Here is a 17134-nt window from a genome sequence, read left to right as displayed (position 1 = left end):
AGAAGTTTGCACCAGTTTGCTAATAAGCTCCAGGTCACACCTATCGATGATGTGGACCAATGGCAGTAAGAAGGCGTTTAGCAGCCATTAAGAAGTTTTTTAAAAGTTCGACATCACACCTGCAGAGGCCTTTACCCAGGTCCTTTGCACCATAAATGCAACACGCTATCAGTTGAGCAACCATGCAATGTCAGCACTAACAAACTAGCTTGTAAATGTCTTTGGGTATATAATGTTGTGACGAGGAGGAGGGTGTGGCCGGTGCTGATTCAACCGATCAGTGGGAGAAAAGGGGAGCCAGAGACGCCAGTTCGAGAGAGAGAGAGACACACACACGGCCGCTGTATGTGTGTGTGTGTGTGTGTGTGTGTGTATGTCTTATGTTTTATGTTGTTTTATGTTGAGTTTGACATTAAAAGTTACAATTACTTCTTTGCCCATTGTCTTACAAGTCATGCAATACAGAAAAAGTGTTTAAATGTGGTAAGATAGCATTGTGTAAGGAACAAGGTGAAAAGCAAGTGTTTATGAACTGATAATCTGTCCTTTTACTCATGATTTGTGTGAATGGGAATAAAAGTCATATTTGTTGTTTAGCGCCTCTAGTTTTCATTTCACCAGAAAAATGCTGCGTAATGTACAACCAACCACGTACAAAATATTTAGCAAAAATATAATAGAGTAACCTATATACCATCTACCATTTTCACTGGCAACACCACAGAAATGTTATACTTCGGTGACATAAGCAGAATTCACAACAACAATGTTCAATATATCACAATTGTTGTTTTTTTAAAGCAATAGTATGACTTTCTTCTTTCATGTGAACACTTTCATTGTATATGAAAAAGCAGTATCAACATTCTTCAAAATTTCTCCCTATTTGTTTGAGAAAGTAAACTCATGCAGGTTTGGAACGTCATGAGAGTTAGTATTGTACATGATGAAATACATTTAATTTTTAGGTGAACAAATCCTTTAAGATGCAAGGCAATGTGACAACACAACCCTGTCCCAATAAGGCAGTCACTGTTGCATCAGCTCGCCTGAAACTTGCACTGATCTCTAATGTGAGATCCTTATTGTTGATCCCTGTATGGTGTACAGGGTATAATCTGAGTCATTCTTAGCTAATAAAGAACACAAATAGAGGCAGGTGCACAGTGTCTAAGATTGTAAAGTTTACTGCACCAGACATGATTATTAGAATTTTGAAATGGAATTTGATTACATTTACCCTTAAAACTGATGACAGCAGAAAAATGAATGCACATTCTCAGCAGGACATCCCATCTCAAAGAAAACAATAGCAAGGCATCAGCATCTTTTTTCACATTCCACTTGCAATACAATAAGATCACAATGCATGACGACACACCCACCACACGGAACAATGTAAGGTATCTTCTTAATAAGACATCATCTAAAAAATTTTGAATAATGAAGCAGGTCAACCAGGCTTACAATACAGGGTCTCCACTGCGGAGTTCTTGCCTATAAAGTAGCTCAGCCTGAGGGAGAGAGAGAGTCTAAGATAGTAAAGTGTCCCCGGGGGGAGGAACAGAGTGTCTTATGCTTGCTATCTCTTAAACACAAAGACATAATTGTAATATTTCACAGAAACCAGGCAAAGAGAGATGCAGCGGAAAATTAGCCGAATGCAAATTACTACAGAATGCACCCTCCAACAACGAATAGGTGGCTAATGCACAATGCACCACAGTGTAAAAAAACAACTGGTTTCTCCAACTAAAAAAATGCTTAGTGATTGGTTGCATCTAAAATGTGTTGTTGGCTTGATAAAATTCATGAATTCGAGTAACAATATTATTATGTGGGTTCAAATCAAAACAGACATAATGTGCCAGCATTTTTTTTCACCCTTTGTCTCCCAATTTGGAATGTCCAATTCCCAATTTGCTCTAAGTCCACGTGGTGGTGTAGTGACTCGCCTCAATCCGGGTGCCGGAGGTCGAATCTCAGTTGCCTCCACGGCTGAGACTGTCAAACAGCGCATCTTATCACGTGGCCTGTGCGTGTGGATCTTCACCCCATCCACCAGGGCATCCACACACAACTCAGCACGTGCCCAACCGAGCGAGAACCACATTATAGCAATCACGAGGAGGTTACCCCGTGTGACTCCACCCTCCCTAGCAACCGGTCCAATTTGGTTGCTTAGGAGACCTGGCTGGAGTCACTCAGCACGTTCTGGGATTCGAACTCGCAGGTGGTAGCCAGTGTCTTTACCACTGAGCTACCCAGGCCCCCCTGTGCCAACATTTATTAATTTGTATTACACATTACTGTATCAGTATACAAGTTTGCAGTATGCAGTCAAGTGCACAGTGCTCTTCTAATGTAGTGCATAATAAAGTCCAATATGTCTGAGCAGACTGCTGAATATTTCATGGCAGTGAGGGAAACAGCATGAGCCGTACCGACAGAGCCCCAACTGATGTAGGACTGGAAGGAGACAGACTGTAATGTGAGACTGGGAGAGGATGTAGGCAGCGTTGTGGCAGCTTGCCCAACTCTAGCAGGAGCTACTGTCATAGCTCAGCCTAACACAACACTACATCTCACCCCAGTATCTCAAGGGCTGACAGCAGCACTGTGCCTTTACTGATTGACCTGTACAGGCTGACAGTGGACACCTTTAAATCTCATGGCTTTACCTAACCACCATTGACCATCTAGGGCAGGGGTATTCAATTAAAGTTCCAAGATGTCAGGGGCCGATTGCAACAGCTATACGTACATTACAACTTAGCCTAGTTGTGGCATAAATGGGCTATAAGTCAAAATTTATGCAATACTAATTATTTGAGTGTTGCACCATTAAGTTTAGGTAGAACGTAACCCTACCTATAAACAAAATATTTATGGAAGACTCCGACCAAGAGTGACGGTAGGAATAAAAAAGCAGACTCATTTAATGACATCAGTGTGCTCATGTTTTGCGTGACAGACATCAATCATTTCGACATACAGTATGATGTTGACATTTACACTCGTTTACATTTATGAGAGGGTAAAAAATGATAAGTGGCTCTTCAGCATGATCATGCGTCACCCGGTGTCAAGTTTCAACACATTCAAAATATATATAGGATATTAAAATGAATAAATGTCTATTTTTCCAGCCTGTTTTATTTGTATTTATTTATTACGCATCACTTTACGGACAGCTTACAACCTACTAGTTAAGTCTTGCCTTAAGAACAGGAGGTGCAACCAAAGTAAGCACTGACTTAGTTACAAACTAACTAGTAGTTACTAAACCCTTAGTGTTAACTTTACACCCTAACTTACGTGAGAACTTACCCTACCCAGGCCTCTACGTTTCCTTCCCAGCAAAGGTCTGGAAAAAATACATAGCTTACATGGTGTCAGTAGTAATATGGCTATGAAATTATATAATATATATTTTTGAATAGTTTTAATAACTTTTTATAACTAACAAAGCAATAGTACTTTGTGTTTAAATATTTTTACTGTCAGAAAATATTTGTATGGGACATATGAGGACTTTTTGACTGATAAGAAATTCTGTATGGGGGTATCCCTTGGGAGAACATGTATAAAACATTTTAAGTCTGAATGGATCATTTTTATATTTTCCTTAAAGTTAGAATCTACAAAAAAACAAACAAACAATTTACATAACAACAGTGAATCATTCAAATACCGTTTGCTTTAAGTATAAATAGGCTTTCTTTGCCACCAATACCATGATTACATCTCTGATTAATTATCACAAAATTTGAACATTTATGTTTTGTTTATTATGAAAGGCTGGTAACATGCTGATTAATAAAGCTTAATTTCGATAATTTAAAAAACGTTACAGTCTAAAGGCGCCACGTTGTCCTGACTCAAACCTGGATTAGCTGAACCGTCTGAATCACATATCAGACAGATGAAGATAGTTTCACTTCCTTCCTTTGCTTCCTTTTTGTTTTCTGCAGTGTGTTTAAGCGAAAGTTGCCAGTATCTGTAGCAGTGTCTCCGCTACTATTGTTAAAATAACCGCAACTGCAACTACGTACAGTAAATCAGGCTTTAAGCAGCGCCTCATGTCTATAGTAGGGGAGAGAGGCAATGCGCAGAGAGTGGGAATAAAGCCTGTGAACTCGCTATTACCGCTCCACACGCATATACACATATGCTTACACAATCACTTAGCCAGATGTCAGATAACTAGAACAAAGATTTAGATCTAGGTCTGGATTGAATTGTCCTTTGGTCCGGATCCAGACCGGATTCGGCCTATTGAGAATCCCTGATCTACGTACATGTTTTAGGGGTATGTGCTTTGTAAAGGAAGAGATCATATTTTCTTCACACTTTGAGCCTGCACAGCTTAATTATTAATGTAAAGGGTTCATGACATGCCTTTTTTATTATTTTAAAATGTTCCTTAAGTGTCACTTTAATATTAGTAAGATTTTTGCACAAAAAAAATAAAAATAAAAAAATAATCATATATTTGTAAAACATGAACATTTTCCACCCTCATTCTGACCCTCTGTAAGAAACACTCGGTTTTGGTGCTGCTTCTCCTTTTAGACTTGACAGTAAATGCCCACTGTTATGATTGGCTTTCTGCTCTTGACTGACCTGCTCTCTACTTGCCATCTCGCTGCTCACTGCTACTTGGCGGGCTAGAGAAGTGATAAGGTAAATTAGGTGTTGATATCTTGCTGTGGAGGTGGATAGATGCAAATGTCTACCACAGTGTGACATCACAATGTGGAGGAAGTAGAGAATGGGTAGTTTTGGCAGCTTGGTTTCAACAAATGGTCTTTTTGCAGTGAGGAGTTTTGAATTCTGAACTTACAGTATATTTTTATAGTACCATGACCTCTTATGTCAAAAGATCAAGGAAGATTTGATTCCTCACGTCATCACCCCTTTAAAAAAAAATTCTAATGTATTTTAAAACATTTATAATGTATATGAATCATTTTGAATTATGAATATCACTATGTTGGTTTTTGTGGGGTTACTAGCCTTGCCATGTAATAAAAAGGTCAAATGTTCTGTTATTTTTAAGAGACATACTGGCAATTTTACATAATCATGAGGGTCTAGGGTTCCTCTCTATGATATCCAACCCGGTCTCATGACAAGTTGTAATAATAGTTCAAGATGGCGGAATCATACAAATTGGTTTATACCAAAACTTATGACTTTTAGTCCCATAGAGAAAAATAAACAAACCAAAAACGATGTTATTACAACTTTTCCTAAGTTTTGCCACTAAACCAAACCTAATAAAGTTCTAATCCTATACCAAAACCCTAAACCGAACCATGATTTTAATATGAAATCACTGTTGTGTACAACAGAAAAAAGATAAACATCAGGGTTTTGAAGGACTGGTTTACAATGCTTCATACGTTTAACTCCTAACCCAAACACTTTACCAAAACCCTAATGTTACATATACCTTGTCTTGTTTCTCTGTTGCCCTTTGTCTGCCATTTTTGTCACCTTTGCATTCCTTAGTTTTCACTTTTGTCCCTTGTGTAGCTCCTTAGTCTCTTTGTTAGCTTTCTTGTTCACTTGTCATTGTTTAAGAACGAACGACCCACACATGGATCTAGCAGCCTATTCAGCGAATTACCGGCTCCTTAGCCTCCAGCAGGGGGACCGCCCTTTGGAGGACCACGTCCACGAGTTTCTGAAGCTGGCAAACATCTCTGACTTCCCGACTCACGCTCTGGTGGCATTCTTCCGGGTAACTTGAACAAGTCCCTGAGGGAACTGTTGCCGCCAGCGAAGCGTGGCTGGACACTCTTCAGTTTCGTGGAGGAGACCCTGCGAGTCAGCGGATCGCCACTGACGGTGGAAGTTCTGGAGGATGATGCTACCGCTCCTCCCACAAGGATACTTCCCCTCTCCGCCACGATTCGTCTCTCCACGCCCGTCCTGACCTACACGCTGCCAACTTCGTTCAGCTTCAGAGCCGGCGCTCAACTCGTCCGCCGAGGAGGAGGAGAAGACAGGCTTCTGCCTCCCGGTCCACGCCTGCCCCGGTCTTCGAGCCAGATCCCACGCCTGCCACGGTCAGCGAGCCAGGGCCCACGCCTGCCACGGTCAGCGAGCCAGAGCCCACGCCTGCCACGGTCAGCGAGCCAGGGCCCACGCCTGCCACGGTCAGCGAGCCAGAGCCCACGCCTGCCACGGTCAGCGAGCCAGCGCCTGTAGCCTCTACCGTCCCAGAGCCAGCGCCTGTAGCCTCTACCGTCCCAGAGCCAGCGCCTGTAGCCTCTACCGTCCCAGAGCCAGCGCCTGTAGCCTCTACCATCCCAGAGCCAGCGCCTGTAGCCTCGACCGTCCCTGAGCCAGCACCTGTGGTCTTGTCCGTCCCAGTGCCAGTAGCCATGACCGTCCCAGAGCCAGCACCAGTAGCCATGACTGTCCAAGAGCCAGCACCAGTAGCCATGACCGTCCAAGAGCCAGCACCCCTCGAGCCTCCCAGGGCTCCTCCTTCCGAGCTTTCCAGAGCTCTGCCTCCCGAGCTTTCCATAGCTCCGCCTCCCGAGCTTTCCAGAGCTCCGCCTTCCGAGCTTCCTAGAGCTCCGCCTTCCGAGCCTCCCGAGCTTTCCAGAGCTCCGCCTTCCGAGCTTTCCAGAGCTCCGCCTTCCGAGCTTCCTAGAGCTCCGCCTTCTGAGCCTCCCGAGCTTTCCAGAGCTCCGCCTTCCGAGCTTTCCAGAGCTCCGCCTTTCAAGCTTTCCAGAGCTTCACCTCTCGAGCCTCCCAGGGCTCCGCCTCTCAAGCCTCTCGAGCCTTCCAGGGCTCCGCCTCTCAAGCCTCTCGAGCCTTCCAGGGCTCCGCCCCTCCAGCCTTTCGAGCCTACCAGGGATCCGCCTCTAAGACATCTCGAGCCTTCCAGGGCTCTGCCTCTCAAGCCTCTCAAGCCTTTCAGGGCTCCGCCTCTCAAGCCTCTCGAGCCTTCCAGGGCTCCGCCTCTCGAGCTTCCCGAGCCTCCCAGGGCTCTGCCTCTCAAGCGTCTCGAGCCTTTCAGAACTCCGCCTCTCGAGCCTCCCAGGGCTCCGCCTCTCAAGTCTCTCGAGCCTCCCAGGACTCCGCCCCTCAAGTCACTCGAGTCTTCTAGGGCTCCACCCCTCAAGCCTCTCGAGCCTTCCAGGGCTCCGCCTCCCAAGCCTCTCGAGCCTTCCAGGGCTCCGCCTCCAGAGTCTCTCGAGTCTTCCACGGCCCTTCTCCCCGAGCCTCTTACGGCTCCACCTCCAGAGCCTCCTACGGCTCCGCCTCCCGAGCCTCCTACGGCTCTGCTCCCAGAGACTCCAGAGCTTTCTAGGGCTCCGCCTCTCGAGCCTCCTACGGCTCTGCTCCCAGAGACTCCAGAGCCTTCTAGGGCTCCGCCTCCCGAGCCTCCTACGGCTCCGCCTCCCAGCCTTCTACGGCTCTGCTCCCAGAGACTCCCGAGCCTTCTAGGGCTCCGCCTCTAGAGCGTCCTACGGCCCTGCCTCCTGAGCCTCCCTCAGCTCCGCCTCCAGAACCTCCCGAGCCTCCTACGGCTCCGGCTCCAGAGCCTCCTACGGCTCCGCCCCCAGAGCCTCCTAACAGAACGATCGACCACATATGGATCCTCAACCTTCGTCTCCCTCCGCTGTATCTGCAATTCTTAACACCTAAACATAGCCATGATTTTAATAGGAAAGGAAGTATTTTATACAAAGGTTATCAGGTTATCAACATACATCAGTCTTTTGTATATTTTTTTCATGGGCATTTCCTTTCTTAAAATAAATTGTTGGATAGGAGACTAGCTAAAATGTGATGCCTGCATTGTTTTGATTTTAATTTCTGTTTGTTTATTGGTTGGCCTACATGGGAGTAAATGTTTGACATTTTCCTATGTCAAGTCATGTGATATCTGACGATTTTGCCATCTTGTACAAACTATTAAGAGTTGTCGTGACACAATCTTGTTGATATCATTTCCTGTTTTTTTTTTTATGGTCGCATAACAACAAAATGGATGTTGTTGATAATACACTGACTTTTAATCAGAAAATGTTCCCAGATTATTATTGTAAAAACAAACAATTCTCAAGATAATTTCAAAATATTTTTTCAGCCTTTTAATAAGACCTTTTTACTTAATTGTGATCTCAGGTCGGTTACACCACTTTAACATATTTTCATTTGATCCCCCATAAAAAATATCAAAATGAATTCTAATTAGAACAGGACATAGAAGAGATGAACATCGGTAGGTGTTATATAGTAGAATAGTTGTATTCAAGTCATTGTATTCAAATCAGTTGACAAGAGACATTAAAAGTACGTTTGAATAAATAAAAAGATTTCAGATTTGTATCCGGCAAGACACAAAAATTAATTTCACACCACTCTCATGTCAGAAAAGTAGTGGAGAAAACTGAATCTTGAGTCACTGTAGTCCATGTTATCCTCCCTGCAATCATATACATTCAACTTAATAGTCGTGTGGCGTAGCAACCTAGGACCTCAGTAAGTTGTCAGTTTTCACTCTCCCTTAACTGGAAAAAGCTGTGTTATATGCACCAAACGGTCAGAGGGCTGCAGGTCAGACAAATACTGCTTGGCAAGGTAGGGGGAGGGAGCTTTGCCAGAGGTGTCCATTACCGGCAATCTGCAAACTGTGCCAAGAGCTGCTTCTCACAGCTTTATTAAGACTGAGACTGTCGCTGTCCCTTTTTGTTGCAATGCTCTGTGACTCCAATGCGGAGAATGATGCTCACTTCAAGTCTCAGTGGGGAAGAACCCTTTGATCACCATCACTCATTTACATGCATTAGGCTACTCCACTAGTAGGCTAAACTCAACAAACCAATAAAATAGTCTGAAATGTCTTTTTCCAATTTATAGCTTTTTTGCCCAGCTTTTCCGGTTTTCCTACAGGAAATTACACCAAAGATAAATAGCCGCATAAATTTGTATAATAAATAAATAAAGTTTCATGGTGCCCTACAAAGGCAAAAACTGCCAACACTTAAACTGAAAGCCAATACTGAGTATCGGTCATCTCACTGCTCACCACTACTGGGCGGGCTAGGGAAGTGATAAGGTAAAGTAGGCATTGATATGCTGTAGTGCGTTTTGCCTTTGCAAAGCAGTTGGTTTAACACGTTTCTGAAGGGTTCCAGTAGAGCTGTCAATGTTAACGTATTAATAACACGTTAATGCAATATTCCTTTAACACCACTATTTTTTAATGCTGCTAACGCACGTCCTTATATGACCCTTTTAATAATAATTTAATAAACCATGCATTGACCGCTGTGAAAGCAGATGGTGGGAGACATTATGCTGAGACCTGTGCCAAGCATTTTATGAATGCAGAAGAAGGGGAACATTTAGAAAGAAGTAAGCACACAAAAAACAGAGTTAGATTGTGCTCGTGACATGAACACCATTTGAATGCCTGCCTTGCACTGCGCTCCTGCGTTTTAGCGCTGGCCAACGTGTCCAGGAATGATAAAGTTTGCCAGATAAATTGGAAAAAATCTGCTCATGTCATTTCTAAGCATGCATACTTGAAGCTCTGTTAATTCAGATATTTCACTAAATTAGTGGCCTAATGATTACTGTGTCATTATACCAGAGCCTCTCCCACGAAACCCAAACACAAAAGAAAGCATAATATGACCAGTTATAATGGTGATGCATCTTGTTGTCCACTTCTGATTGAATCACCCAAAACAGGGGTGAGCCATTCTTTTATGTTGTTTGTTTAAATGTTATCATGAATGAACACTCCCATTGAGTTTGTGCATGAATTTCAGGAACTGTTAATCAACTGATGCTCTATAGGAAGACTTTTAAACTGGCACGCGAGACGGGAATAATGCAGGCTGCTTTTGAATTTTGCAAACTGTTGGGAAAGTCCTCTATGGCAGCGCAGTGAAAATTATTTTTTCAATTTTCAGACATTTCCAGCTAAAGGAAACCCTGCTGCGCACAGTCTCCAAGGTTCTTTCACAGTGTCTCTGTATAATAGTGCGTTTGATAGGGCACTGTAGAACAGCAGAAATGCTGGAAACCTGCAGGTAATCTACACTTTCATTAGCCCATTTAATCCCGCCGAGAGGGGGGAAAGTGGTCTAAAAGGAGTTGTTGATGCATTTTATACAGAGCTGTCAATTGTAAATGACAGAGCAGACTTATTTTTTCTCCCACTGTGCTCCTCTAAACATTTTGTCTGTTAAAACACCATAAAAGGAAGCAAATATGTTCTGTCATAATACACGTACAACTATATATATATATATATATATATATATATATATATATATATATATATATATATATATATATACAGGTGCTGGTCATATAATTAGAATATCATCAAAAAGTTGATTTATTTCAGTAATTCCATTCAAAAAGTGAAACTTGGATAATGTATACATTTATTCCACACAGACTGATATATTTCTAGTGTTCATTCCTTTTAATTTTGATGATTATAACTGACAACTAATGAAAAACCCCAAAATCAGTATCTCAGAAAATTTGAATATTGTGAAAAGGTTCAATATTGAAGACACCGGGTGGCATACTCTAATCAGCTAATTAACTCAAAACACCTGCAAAGGCCTTTAAATGGTCTCTCAGTCTAGTTCTGTAGGCTACACAATCATGGGGAAGACTGCTGACTTGACAGCTGTCCAAAAGACGACCATTGACACCTTGCACAAGGAGGGCAAGACACAAAAGGTCATTGCTAAAGAGGCTGGCTGTTCACAGAGCTCTGTGTCCAAGCACATTAATAGAGAGGCGAAGGGAAGGAAAAGATGTGGTAGAAAAAAAGTGTACAAGCAATAGGGATAACTGCACCCTGGAGAGGATTGTGAAACAAAACCCATTCAAAAATGTGGGGGAGATTCACAAAGAGTGGACTGCAGCTGGAGTCAGTGCTTCAAGAACCACCACGCACAGACGTATGCAAGACATGGGTTTCAGCTGTTGCATTCCTTGTGTCAAGCCACTCTTGAACAAGACACCGCATCAGAAGCGTCTCGCCTGGGCTAAAGACAAAAAGGACTGGACTGCTGCTGAGTGGTCCAAAGTTATGTTCTCTGATGAAAGTAAATTTCCTTTGGAAATCAAGGTCCCAGAGTCTGGAGGAAGAGAGGAGAGGCACAGAATCCATGTTGCTTGAAGTCTAGTGTAAAGTTTTCACAGTCAGTGTTGGTTTGGGGTGCCATGTCATCTGCTGGTGTTGGTCCACTGTGTTTTCTGAGGTCCAAGGTCAAAGCAGCCGTCTACCAGGAAGTTTTAGAGCACTTCATGCTTCCTGCTGCTGACCAACTTTATGGAGATGCAGATTTAATTTTCCAATAGGACTTGGCACCTGCACACAGTGCCAAAGCTACCAGTACCTGGTTTAAGGACCATGGTATCCCTGTTCTTAATTGGCCAGCAAACTCGCCTGACCTTAACCCTATAGAAACTCTATGGGGTATTGTGAAGAGGAAGATGCGATACGCCAGACCCAACAATGCAGAAGAGCTGAAGGCCACTATCAGAGCAACCTGGGCTCTCATAACACCAGAGCAGTGCCACAGACTGATCGACTCCATGCCATGCCGCATTGCTGCAGTAATTCAGGCAAAAGGAGCCCCAACTAAGTATTGAGTGCTGTAGATGCTCATACTTTTCATGTGCATACTTTTCAGTTGGCTAACATTTCTAAAAATCCTTTTTTTGTATTGGTCTTAAGTAATATTCTAATTTTCGGAGATACTGAGTTTGGGATTTTCATTAGTTGTCAGTTTTAATCATCACAATTAAATGAAATAAATATTTGAAATATATCAGTCTGTGTGTAATGAATGAATATAATATACAAGTTTCACTTTTTGAATGGAATTACTGAAATAAATCAACTTTTTGATGATATTCTAATTATATGACCAGCACCTGTATACTGTAGATATATCAAATACATATTTTGTACACTCATGAGATATTGTGATTAATCACAATTAAATACAAGAAAACATGCAATTAATCGTGATTAAAAAATGTATTGTTTGACAGCCCTAGTTTCCAGAAATAAAGTTAATGATATATGGAAAAAAAAATCTAATCTACTTACAAGAGTCTTTTGGGAACACTAGGCGAAGAAAAATTTCACCTGGATTGTAAACACAGGCACTTTTCCCAATTTCCAAGGGGTAGCTACCTCAGTGTTTACACTATATTCCATTTAAACTCCATAGAACCAAAATAGATTTTTAAACAGTTCTTAAATAACACTTATCATTATATTTCCTCACAGGAATCTCAAGATCTTCACTGGTTTTGATTAGATAATATTTTTCCTTCACTGCCCCAGCTTTTGTTGCAGTGTATCTCTTCCAACATCTCATCAGCATGTGCTTCCCGCTTTCTCAAATAAACCATTGCTTTTGACTTTGTGTGTTCACTCTCAAATATGAAACAACTGACTTTTTGCAATAAAGCTAACATATCTGTTGATGGACCCTTGAAAGGCTGTGGCTCAGGCACATGTTGGGTGGCAGTATAATTTTGTCAATCAGAGAAACTCAAAAGCGATGAGTGGGGCTAATTTATGCCACTTGTGCACTAACATTGTCTCATTTCAGGGTGATTGACGCTCCCCAAACGACAGCCTCAAAATGGCTGATGTTGGATTTGTGAGACCTATGAGACAGAAAGTAGCCTGTGAACATTATTGCAGAGAATAGCCTACATATAATTGCAGGCCAAAGCTCTCAAACATGCAACAAGTCTGTTTATCCTTCATTTTTCCTGTTTAAGTAAACAATAACTGATTTTATTCACTTCAATTTCTGAAGCGGTGGCATTGAACTGTGTAAATATTTGCTAGAGTATTTTATAAATTGAAAAAGGTCAATTAATTGACTGTATCTAAACACTGTATATTTATTATTTGTATTAATGTAAATGTGTTGTGGGCCATATGCCCTATTCGGACAAGACAATCCGGAAATTCATGTTTCACAGACGTACTTTGTGATTTTAATCCCGTCCGAATCTGACAAGTCTGTTTTTTTCTCACACAACCTTGCAAAGTTCCTCTGAGAAATCTAATCCCATTTGAATGCGAATGTCTGTGATTGCTGATTTAGAATCAGAATGTACTTATGTGCCCTTCAAGTAGACTGGGAAATATCATAATTACGATATCCGAGTACATGAATAACCCAGCGAAGTCAGAAGTTCAAGTGGGAAACTCAGAATTCTAGATGATACCCGAGTTGCCGAGATTGGAGGAGTTCTATGCTTTCAACATGGCAGAGGAGAGTACTCTGTAGTGAATGGCAGGTTTTGTTAATTTTACTAAATATAGCTAATTGTTGTGGAGGCCTGGGGAGCTCAGCGAGTATTGACGCAAGCTACCACTGTAGGAGTCACAAGTTCAAATCCAGGGTGAGCTGAGTTACTCCAGCCAGGTCTCCCAAGCAACCAAATTGGCCCGGTTGCTAGGGAGGGTAGAGTCACATGGGGTAACTTCCTCATGGTCGTGATTAGTGGTTCTCGCTCTCAATGGGGCACGTGGTCATTTGTACATGGACCGTGGAGAGTAGCATGGGCCTCCACATGCTGTGAGTCTCCATGGTGTCATATTCATATATGCAACCATTCAATGCATGTTGTACTTATTTACACCATGAAAACAGCTTGTGAAATGTATTTTAATAGGCTTTTTAAAATAAGTAATTTATTATTTATAAATAATAAATTAAATTTAATAAATTAATACAATACATTTAAAAAATATATTATTTAAAATATATTTTTAAAATAAAATGTAATTTTAAATTTAAACAGATAAAGATTAAAAGACATGTTAATTTTATCACCTAAATTATTTAAATGTTTTCAGCCTTTTGGAATGCCCACATTTAGAAGACACTCCCACCTCTCTAATGCCTAGCTTACACTACACGATTTTAGGCCCGATTTTCAATCGCCGACAGTTTTGTGGAGATCGCCGACAAAAGCCCGAAATCATAAGCAAATCAGAGCTCGCTCCCGTGAGCGACGAACGCAATTTATTAATTACCAACGGTATGATTTGAGAGACGCCCCGTCGATGTCAGCGAGATATGTAACATGTTAAATATCTGGACCTGTCTGCGATTCCAAATCGTGCAATGTGAAATGTGTTTGACTGAATACAACTGCAGCATTGACTTCCAGCAAATGAGAGAGCAAGAAACGGGGCATGGGATGTTTCTATGTGAGGAGTCCTGATGTACCTGCATCAGAACATCATCTAGCATGGCTGCAGTATCAAGAAACTCTCATTGGACCGAAGAAATGGAGGAAACAATTTTGGAACATTTGATGTTTGTTCCCTCTGAACTGAACCACTACTGGGTGGAGAAAGAGAAAAATTTACAATTCTCTTGGACAGTCAGGTAGCAAATTGGTAGAGATTTCAGTATGAGGTACTTTTTCATATTGTAACCAATAAAATATATGATGCCATTACACATTATGTAAAGGTGATTAAAAACATACATATCATATTCTGAAATGCATAACATATGACCATGCATTTGTTTTCGTATCTCGTATCACATGGCGTCCAGGCAGAGTCGGGGATTCATCAATAGTGAAATGTTTTGTAATGTGTTCACCCCTGTCGCCGATTCCTTGTGGAATTTGAAAACGCCACGACTTCCATGACAAGACAGACAGTTGTGTAATATGAGCGATACCACAATCCGACGTCTTTGAAAGTCGTGTAGTGTGTATGAGGCATTATAAACACAGAGGTCTTCACATACGAATTAGTACATTAATTATCAGACGTCGGGTGATACTAATTGTAACTCACACGTCTTTTAGAAAACCAATACCGTCCAAATGGGGCATTATAGAGTCTGTTTATTTCAACAGACCTTATTCTAAGTAGCGACACGTTTGATTTATGAAGGAATGAAAACGAGGCTGCACTGTATAAAGCTAGCTATATAAAGCTCCTAGATCTAGTTTTCACAAGTCGAGTTATCTAGAGTTTTGTGACTACTGAATTTTTTGAGATCTTCAATGTCGTCAGCTGAACGATTAAGCAATTTAAGCAACAGTACAACCCATTGAAGAGACTGTACCCGTCACAGCCCAAAAATTAAATATAGCGCAACTCTGAATAAAGTCAATTACAAGTTTTAATTAATGATTCAAATTACTGTATGTTTAATTAAATAATTACTATATGTAAGATTACTGTATTTCAACTTCACATCAGTCTCCCCTTCAATTATAGCGCTTAGGGAAACGGTGTGTCCCCTCCCACTGGACAAAGATGGAACTGCAAGGTTATGTCAGTCCATTCGTCAACAAATACAGTATCTCTAGTGCTCAAAATAAGAAATGTCTAACACGAGAAAATATCTAATGTCAGTGCAAAGGGGGCAAAAGAGGTAACGAAATCATAATGCACATCGTTTCTTCAAAGAATATTACATGCATATGCATATTGAGGTTAAACAAGGGAGCAGTTATCATTATAATGGCACAAAACTGAACAGAAATGATAACGCCTGCGGATATGTCTATGTGTAAACAGGCACGACAGACTGTAGTAGCCAGACAATCGCAGAATGTTTCCATTCGGTGCTGCCGCACGCCCCTTTTCAACACTAACTGCAATTCACTGGACAGTGATGCTTCACCAATGATATTACACGGCATTTGTGCATTAACGTCTCAAACAATGCAATATCGCAGATTGATCGATGCATTTGTAATTGTTTGTTTTAAACGGGATTTATGGCCCACACAAAAATCATAATTTGTCATCAAAGGAGCATCAATCGATTGTAACAGCGAAAGCGACCAATACACGCCTTCAATCGTCTCGCTAGTGCCCTAACAAGAGATGATGCAAAAAATACAACACGAGGTTGAATAGCATGCTGTAAACTTTTATCCCTTGAATGTGTAGGCTATATATATATATATATATATATAGCCTACACATTCAAGGGATAAATATATATTATCCCCAATTTATACACAATATATATATATATATATATATATATATATATATATATATATATATATATATATATATATATATATATATATATATTGTGTATAAATTGTATATTCAGTATTCATGTCATGTAAGGCACATCTGATCAAACACACAATGAAATGCTGAAGATGTCTTTCCTCAAATGCAAAATAAAAATACTGCACTTCAACTCACCTTGAGCTGCCGTTCCTCTGGTGCTGAAAACACTTGCTATCAAAGTGGCCACATACCAAATCATAGTACTATTGCCAACCAGGAATAACAGCTCAAAGTGCCCCTTACAATAAATCTTTCATATTGAATTTCCACGCGTTTTCAATCTGACACCCTGCTTATCATATCCTGTGCTCCAGTCTCTCGGCGTTTTCCTTCATTCTTTCGCCTGCCCGTCCTTCCTATGGCATCCTTTCCCGAAGAGACAGAGCACCTGCACCAGCGCCTTTATGGAAGACGGAGATGTTCCGAAGTGCAAAGTGAAACCAAGTGTGGGAATGTAGCTATTGGGCCCGCCCCCGCTGCGCTCTGATTGGCTCTTGCCGGGCAGCTTTGGGGCGTGTATTGGTTAATCATCCGCCCCCTGGTAGTAAAATGGCATGGCAGACGCTCTAATTCAAGGTGAGTTGGAGCGTGCTGGTGTAGTACAACTGCTGCAGTATCATGCGCATTAACAGAGACCAAAGTCCGCACCTCTTTAGATCTTGTCTAGTGTGTCTCTTTCTGGATCTGACGAGACATTTATGGAAAAGACTGTAGTGATGTGTTGAGTTTTCGTAACCCATGCAGATTCAGATTTAGTTTGTAATGCCTGAAAACTTCCTCTCCCCATCCACGTTTCTACTTAGACATGTCATTTAGATTCTGATGGAAAAGTATACCAACATTACACACTACAGTAAAGCAATGGGTGTGGCTGGATACAAATGTCATCAGTACTTACATGCATTTTACACAGGAAATCACCTAACAAAAATTGTAACATCTCATTTGGAAAAGTTGGGATGTTTTTCTGCAGTTCTGTTTTTAGAATGTAAAATTGTGAAATTATGTGGTTTATATCAATCAAACAACTCC

General features: G+C 41.4%; 1 protein-coding gene across 1 annotated transcript in view; it reads right to left on the bottom strand.

Moving 5' to 3' along the window:
* LOC127630245 (protein turtle homolog B-like) overlaps positions 1 to 16509 on the bottom strand; it is a 113929-nt gene extending 97420 nt beyond the window's left edge. Inside the window, 1 exon segment of the mRNA XM_052107722.1 lies at positions 16238 to 16509. Within this exon segment, the coding sequence (XP_051963682.1) occupies positions 16238 to 16301 (64 nt within the window). The 5' untranslated portion in view covers positions 16302 to 16509.
* Between the last annotated feature and the right edge of the window lie 625 nt (positions 16510 to 17134).

This window comes from Xyrauchen texanus, chromosome 36, assembly GCF_025860055.1.
Source record: "Xyrauchen texanus isolate HMW12.3.18 chromosome 36, RBS_HiC_50CHRs, whole genome shotgun sequence".
Classification (NCBI taxonomy): domain Eukaryota; kingdom Metazoa; phylum Chordata; class Actinopteri; order Cypriniformes; family Catostomidae; genus Xyrauchen; species Xyrauchen texanus.
Note: the sequence above shows the minus strand (reverse complement) of the source record. Positions and strands in the feature narration are given on the sequence as shown.